This window comes from Pseudoliparis swirei, chromosome 19, assembly GCF_029220125.1.
Source record: "Pseudoliparis swirei isolate HS2019 ecotype Mariana Trench chromosome 19, NWPU_hadal_v1, whole genome shotgun sequence".
NCBI classification, from domain to species: domain Eukaryota; kingdom Metazoa; phylum Chordata; class Actinopteri; order Perciformes; family Liparidae; genus Pseudoliparis; species Pseudoliparis swirei.
In genome coordinates, this window is record NC_079406.1 from 26,423,880 (window position 1) to 26,430,986 (window position 7,107).

Sequence of the window (7,107 nt, forward strand, 5' to 3'; positions counted from 1 at the left end):
CTATTTATCTGAATCACTGAAGATATCACGTTTTATTTCATTTAATCCCGTAATCGTGTTTATTTTTCTATTTTAATTAGGTCCCGTTAATGTGTATTATCTATCCTCTATTAAATAATAATAATATATTCATTAAAAAAAAAATCAATAAATACACGTCTAGTGCCTGTAGACCTTTTCAATCACGAACACGGAAATGTTCTAGGTCCCTTTTTCTATTTCCTGTTGATGCTGCGGCCGACAGGAAGTGACCCTCACGCTGTCGACGACGGCCTCCATCTTGTTTTTCGTGCAGATTACTGGGGGTCTTCTTCTTCTTCTTTCTCCCTTTTCTTTCTCCTTCTTTGTCTTCCTCCTCCTCCTTTTTCCTCCTTCTTCTCCCTCCTCCCCACTCCACCTCCTTCTTCTTCTTCTTCCTCCTCTTCCTTCTTCCCCCTCCTTCTTCCTCCTTATTCTTCTTCTCCCTCATCTTCCTCCTTATTCCTCTTCTTCCTCTTCCTCCTCATTCTTCTTCCACCTTCTTCTTCTTCTCCCTCCTCTTCCTCCTTCCTCCTTATTCCTCTTCTTCCTCCTCCTCCTTCCTCCTTATTCCTCTTCTCCTCCTCCTCCTTCTTCCTCATTCTTCTTCCTCTTCCTCCTTCCTCCTTATTCCTCTTCTTCCTCTTCCTCCTCCTTCTTCTTCTTCCTCCTCCTCCTTCTTCTCCCTCCTCCCCACTCTACCTCCTTCTTCTTCTTCCTCTTCCTTCTACCCCCCTTCTTCTTCCTCCTCCCCCTCCTTCTTCTTCCTCTTCCTCCTTCCTCCTTATTCCTCTTCTTCCTCTTCCTCCTCCTCCTTCTTCTTCTCCCTCCTCCCCACTCTACCTCCTTCTTCTTCTTCCTCCTCTTCCTTCTTCCTCCTTCTTCCTCTTCCTCCTTCCTCCTTATTCCTCTTCTTCTTCTTCTTCCTCCTCCTCCTTCTTCTCCCTCCTCCCCACTCCACCTCCTTCTTCTTCCTTTTAGTAAAGGATGTTCATCACGTCTCTCCTCTTGCCCCCCCCCCCCCCCCCCAGGTCAGCATCTGCCTGGAGTGCAACAGCAACAAGCTCCGGGGTCTGAAGCGCAAGTGGATCCGCTGCTCGGCTCAGGCCACCGTCCTCCACCTCAAGAAGTTCATCGCCAAGAAGCTCAACCTGACGTCGTTTAACGAGGTACGAGGGCCGGGGGGCTCAGGACCCCACAGGGACCCCCTCAGGGACCCCCACAGGGACCCCCTCAGGGGGCGGATCCAGCGGGGCGGATCATAACTAAGTGACAGTTTGAAAAGCTTCCTGTCGTCACGCGCTTCACAAATAACGTCGAAAACTTGTTTGGAAGCAACGAGTTCAGTCCGTCGCGCGAGAGAAAAAAAAAGCTTGTTAATTATACTTCTTACCGCACTGACTCACACGAGGCTCTTTGTCTGTGTGTGTGTGTGTGTGTGTGTTGTATTTAGCGGGAAGCGAGCCATTATGATATCAAGAGTTGGCGATTTCTTCTTCTTCTATTCATTGTCTCTGTGGTGGCGGGGGGGTGGGGGGGCAGTGGGCGGCAATTTTTGATGGATGGATTTTTTTCTAAACGCCGTGAATAATCATCTCGGACGCCTCCGTGTCTTCTATTTAAAATTGTTCCTTTCTCTCTTTAAAAAAAAATGTTTGTTTCTTTGCCAGCTGGCTGTCACACAGATGAGTGGGAGGGCTCGCCATCAGATCGTTGGCCATTGTTATCTATCGGAGGGGGGGGGGGGGTGAATGCGTCAATACGACAAAACTTGTACATTTAAAACAGACCCTTTTTTTAAGACATAATCTACGATGTCGTAAAGACGAGATTCAACATTTCGGAGCAGCGGGTTCCAGTTCCGTGTCTCGGAACTCTTCACAGCCGATCAATTCCCTCAATTAGGTTTATTCAGACAGTCGACCTTTGAAAGGTTCAATCGGCGTTGAAGACGATCTGAGCCTGAAGAGCGTCACCAGATTCACACGTCAGGAGATAGAATCGATTCTTCTTCTTCTGCGGCGACGTTTAGCTTTTTATGTCCAACCGAAAATAAAACAGAGACGAACGTTTTGCTGTTTTGTTGTTGAGCTTCAACATTAAATACATCTTAAATAATTCTTTCTGAGTGTCTTCCTCCTGGTCTCAGCCAGCAGGTGGCGCTGCTGTCTCTCTCTCTCTTTTCCTCTCACCCTCTCCCTCCCTATCTCTCTCTTTTCCTCTCTCTCTCTCCCTTCCTCCCTCTCTCTCTCCCCCTCTCGCCCTACCTATCTGTCTCTCTCTCTCTCTTTCTCTCTCTCCCTCTCTCTCTCTCTCTTTTCCTCTCTCTCTCTCTTTCTCTCTCTCTCTCCCCCCTCTCTCTCTCTCTTCCTCTCTCTCCCCCTCTCTCTCTCTCTCCCTCTCTCTTCCTTCCTCTCTCCCTCCCTCTCTCTCTCTCCCCCCCCCTCTATCGATCTCTCGATGTGAGGCGTCGCTCAGCAGAACATCGATGTTGACCTCTCAGAGGGAGACGCTAGATTTGGGAAACCGGCTTTGTCTTCGGTATTGAGCGTCCTCTTCCAAAAGCCGCCGCCGCCACACGGGCGCCACGCTGCACGCCACGCTGCACGCCACTCTGCACGCCAAGCTACACGCCAAGCTACACGCCACGCCACGCTACACGCCACACGGCCATGTTGTCTAACTCGGGGGAAAGGAACCTGTTGTTCCTCGCAGCCGGAGCGTGACGTCAGTCGTACTTCAGGCGTGTTGTTGACACTCAGCTGTTTAATCACTCTCTTTTTGTCTGTTTGTTTGTTGTTGTTTGTTTGTTTGTTTCTCCCCCAGCTGGACATTTTATGCAACGAGGAGATCTTGGGGAAGGACCACACGTTGAAATTTGTTGTTGTGACGAGATGGAGATTTAAGGTAAGACGAGGTTCTGTGTTTCCTTCTTTATGGGCAGCGCATGAACGCATCTCAAAAGCTCCCACACACAACCATGAGGGTTCTTTAAGGGTTCTTTAAGAGGCTTTGTGGTTCCACCAGGAACCATCACCGACTGGAGAACCATTCTTTCATTTGAGGCACCTTTACGGGTTCTTCAAAGAACTCTTTAAGGAAATTGTTCTTTAAAGAACTCTGGTTTGAAAGGTTCCTTGAGGAACCATAAATGGTGCCTTAAAGAACCATTTTAAAGGTTCTTTAACAGTTCTTTAAAAGACTTTGTGGTCATACGAAGAACCATCACCTACTGAAGAACCATTTTGGAAATGGTGTCTCAAATTTTTAAAGGTTCTTTGAGACATCTTTATGGTTCTTTGAAGAACTCTTGAAGGAAATGGTTCTTTAAAGAACCCTGGGTTGAAAGGTTCTTTGAGGAACCATAAATGGTGCCTTAAAGAACCATTTTTAAGGTTCTTTGAGACATCTTTATAGGTTCTTTGAAGAACTCTTTAAGGAAATGGTTCTTTAAAGAACCCTGGGTTGAAAGGTTCTTTGAGGAACCATAAATGGTGCCTTAAAGAACAATTTTTAAGGTTCTTTGAGACATCTTTATAGGTTCTTTGAAGAACTCTTTAAGGAAATGGTTCTTTAAAGAACCCTGGGTTGAAAGGTTCTTTGAGGAACCATAAATGGTGCCTTAAAGAACCATTTTTAAGGTTCTTTGAGACATCTTTATAGGTTCTTTGAAGAACTCTTTAAGGAAATGGTTCTTTAATGAACCCTGGGTTGAAAGGTTCTTTGAGGAACCATAAATGGTGCCTTAAAGAACCATTTTTAAGGTTCTTTGAGACATCTTTATGGTTCTTTGAAGAACTCTTTAAGGAAATGGTTCTTTAATGAACCCTGGGTTGAAAGGTTCTTTGAGGAACCATAAATGGTGCCTTAAAGAACCATTTTTAAGGTTCTTTAAGGCACCTTTATAGGTTCTTTAAAGAACTCTTTAAGGAAATGGTTCTTTAAAGAACCCTGGTTTAAAAGGTTCTTTGTGGAACCCGATATGGTTCTTCTATGGCGTCACTCTGAAGAACCATTTTCGGTTCCAGATGCACCTCCATGTTTCTGTGTGCAGGGTGCCTCTCTCTCTCTCTCTCTCTCTCTCTCTCTCTCTCTCTCTCTCTCTCTCTCTCTCTCTCTCTCTCTCTCTCCCTCTCTCCAGACAGGTGTGGCTCATGGTTGTGCTTCCCCCCCCCCCTCTGCAGAAATCCCCCCTCCTGCTCCACTACAGACCTAAGATGGATCTGCTGTAGCGAAAACGCACCCGACGGTGGTTGTTTTCTTGTTTTTTTGGGGTGTTTTTTTTTTGGTAGTTTTTTTGGGGCCCAGTGGCCGCCGGTGACTGTCGGTCGAGAACCTTTTATTTATTTATGCAAAGACGATCAGCCAAACCAACACCAAGCAAAACGCCCGGCGGGCCAGCAGTCGACATGAGCCGGCAAACTCTAGAAAAAGAGGGAGGGGCTACAAGAAGAACTGGCAACCTCCAGCACAGACACCGCAACACTACTATGTGTGTGTGTGTTATTTTTTATGGAACTAAAACAACTTCTTTTTTGTGTGCGCCCGCTACGTCCTCGATATGTGAACAAAAAAACGAAAAAGACAACAACAAAAAAAGACAACTAATGGAGAGAAAGCATATATTTATACTTTTGTACAGAAGAGACACACATGGAACCAAGACACTACCGGTGCTCCGTTTACATGTTTACACACAAACAAGATGTCGGGAATCACGTGACTTCTTCTTTTCTTTTTTTGGGGGGAGCTTCACACAGATTTCATCCTCCTGGGACAAGGAGAGCGGAGGAGGAACGTTTTTTTCTTCTCTTTTATATATAAATATATATATATAAAAAAAGGTGGGTCTTTTTTCTTTTTCCTTCAACAACACTCGGGAACACAGAAAGTATACGGAAAAAGTTCTAGAACAGGCATCCATCTGAAGCTGTTTATCAAGTGAACCGTCATCTTTTTAAAAAAAAATATTTTACATTTTTTTGTTGGCTTTGTCTAATTTGCGATTCGGGTTCTTTGATCATTGTCAATTGTGAATAGGCTGAACATTTTGTGTAGTAATTTATGTTCTATATACCAATATTGTACATAAAATGTCATTACAGAGAGAGAGAGAGAGACTGAAGAGAGTAAGAGAGACTTTAGACTGTTAAAAGAAAAGAGTGGATCCCAGAAGTACTATCTATATGTTGGGGGGGGGGGGGGTGATACATTTATGATTTTTACATTTTTTACAAAGACAAGGCTCGCTATCGGTATCAAAAAGTATATAGATGCATCTTTATGTGTGTCTGAGAAAAGACACAAAACAAAATATATCACATCCTCTGCCACACTGTGTCTACGACCTCAGAAGCCCCGCCCCCTTCTCCCGCCCACGCTCCTCATCTCACCTGCCTTTTTTAAAATTTGTATTTTATTTTAAGGACGCCATTGTCTGGTCTTTTTTTAAACCTGCAAGACCTGAAAAAGGGAATAGTTCACACATCTGGCAGCCCTTATGAATATCCATCCAGCAGCTGCAGGCGAGCTGACACGCCCACATGTTTACAGCTTTATGGGTTGAGCTGCCAGCGAAAGATGTAGTCCCCCCCCCCCCTCTTTTATTACACCATGCATTTCACCTCCCAAACGCTGCAATAGAGATGATGATTATTCTTTTTATTTTTATTTTTTAAGTTCCTTCTTCTCACTGCGTCGGAGTCTACGTGTTTTTAAGAGGATCTCTGAAAGCCGAGCGGATATTCATTTTTGTTTCTGCAAAATCTGTACAAAAGCGTTTTGCCGTGTTTTTTTCTTTTCTTCCAGTGTTCAACGTCCTCGACACAAATTTCCGAGTATTTCTGAGAACTCGCAAATTCAGGTTTTTTCGCACAGGGAGTTTTTTATAATGACATTTTTGAATTAAATGACTACCGTTTGGTCATTTGGTGCTTATGAAATGTGTGTTTCTAAATCTCGAGGAGGACAACGCGCTGTGACAACAACAACAATAACAACATGACTCTTGACTGTCTTTAAACTGGATCCCTGACCGTCAGACCTCAAGTATTACCTCACGGACCCCCGTCACGCCCCCTGTGCATTGTCTCATGTGTGTTCAGGGTTCCTACGCATCAACAAGCAACAAATACACATTATGATATACACATTATAATATACACACTTTCTTTTAAATTTGGAAAAAAACTTCTTTAAAAAAAAGACACATTATTACGAGAATTGTGGGATTTTTTATTCATTTTTAATCGTGAGCTTCGGAACAAAGTGTCGTCGGTGGTGTTGCATTGTGGGAGTTGTGGATGTGTAGGAGCCCGGCCTCATCGGGTGTGTGTGCACCGAACCAGCTCAACCATAACTCAACCATAACCTGTCACCCGTATTCCAGAAACCTCCTGTAGGGGGCTCCGTGTGTGTGTGTGTGTGTGTGTGTGTGTGTGTGTGTGTGTGTGTGTGTGTGTGTGTGTGTGTGTGTGTGTGTGTGTGTGTGTGTGTGTGTGTGTGTGTGTGTGTGTGTGTGTGTGTGTGGCGATGATGACACACCTGCTCACTGATCAAAGTGAAAATATCATTGGAAAAAATATAATGTGCAGCTCAAACATTCTGCATTTTGAGTCTTGTGTTTTTTCCTCTTCTCATCAGAAATTAACAAAGAAGTTCACACATTCTCTTAAAGGTACAGTGCAAAAAAAAACCTCTCTGTCCCTTTAAGAGGAAGGAAACACAAGTTTAAAACAAAACCAAAAGCAACGAGCCTCATCAGCCGTCGGTTCATGGGAGAGTATTGTGTTGGAACTTGTTGAAAATAATAACAATAATAATGTCAAATTGTGCACAATCATGTCTTTTTTGTGTTCTTAAAGGTGCATACACACGCGTTAACACCGCTTCTCTTATAAACATTATCATGAACATTTTTCACCCGGCGATGGCGACCAAACAGACGGGACGATTTGAACCGGATTCTGGAGGAGAAGAAAATAAATTCTTCAATATGTTCGACACAAATTGACAAATATTAGTTTTTAACGTAAAAATGGTTTATTTGTATTATTTGGGGGGGGGGCACGGTGACGGGTAGAACGTCTG

At 44.1% G+C, this 7,107-nt stretch overlaps 1 protein-coding gene across 2 annotated transcripts in view; it reads left to right on the forward strand.

The window, feature by feature from the left end:
* LOC130209584 (polycomb group RING finger protein 3) overlaps positions 1–6,849 on the forward strand; it is a 46,925-nt gene extending 40,076 nt beyond the window's left edge. Inside the window, exons 8-10 of one of the 2 annotated variants that reach the window (XM_056439335.1) lie at positions 1,050–1,187; positions 2,845–2,925; positions 4,203–6,849. In XM_056439335.1, coding sequence (XP_056295310.1) covers positions 1,050–1,187; positions 2,845–2,925; positions 4,203–4,250 — 267 coding nt within the window. In that variant the 3' untranslated portion in view covers positions 4,251–6,849. Of the gene's footprint in view, positions 1–1,049; positions 1,188–2,844; positions 3,619–4,202 lie in introns of those variants that run through there. The other variant, XM_056439333.1, reaches the window with a different exon arrangement.
* The last annotated feature ends 258 nt before the right edge of the window (positions 6,850–7,107 follow it).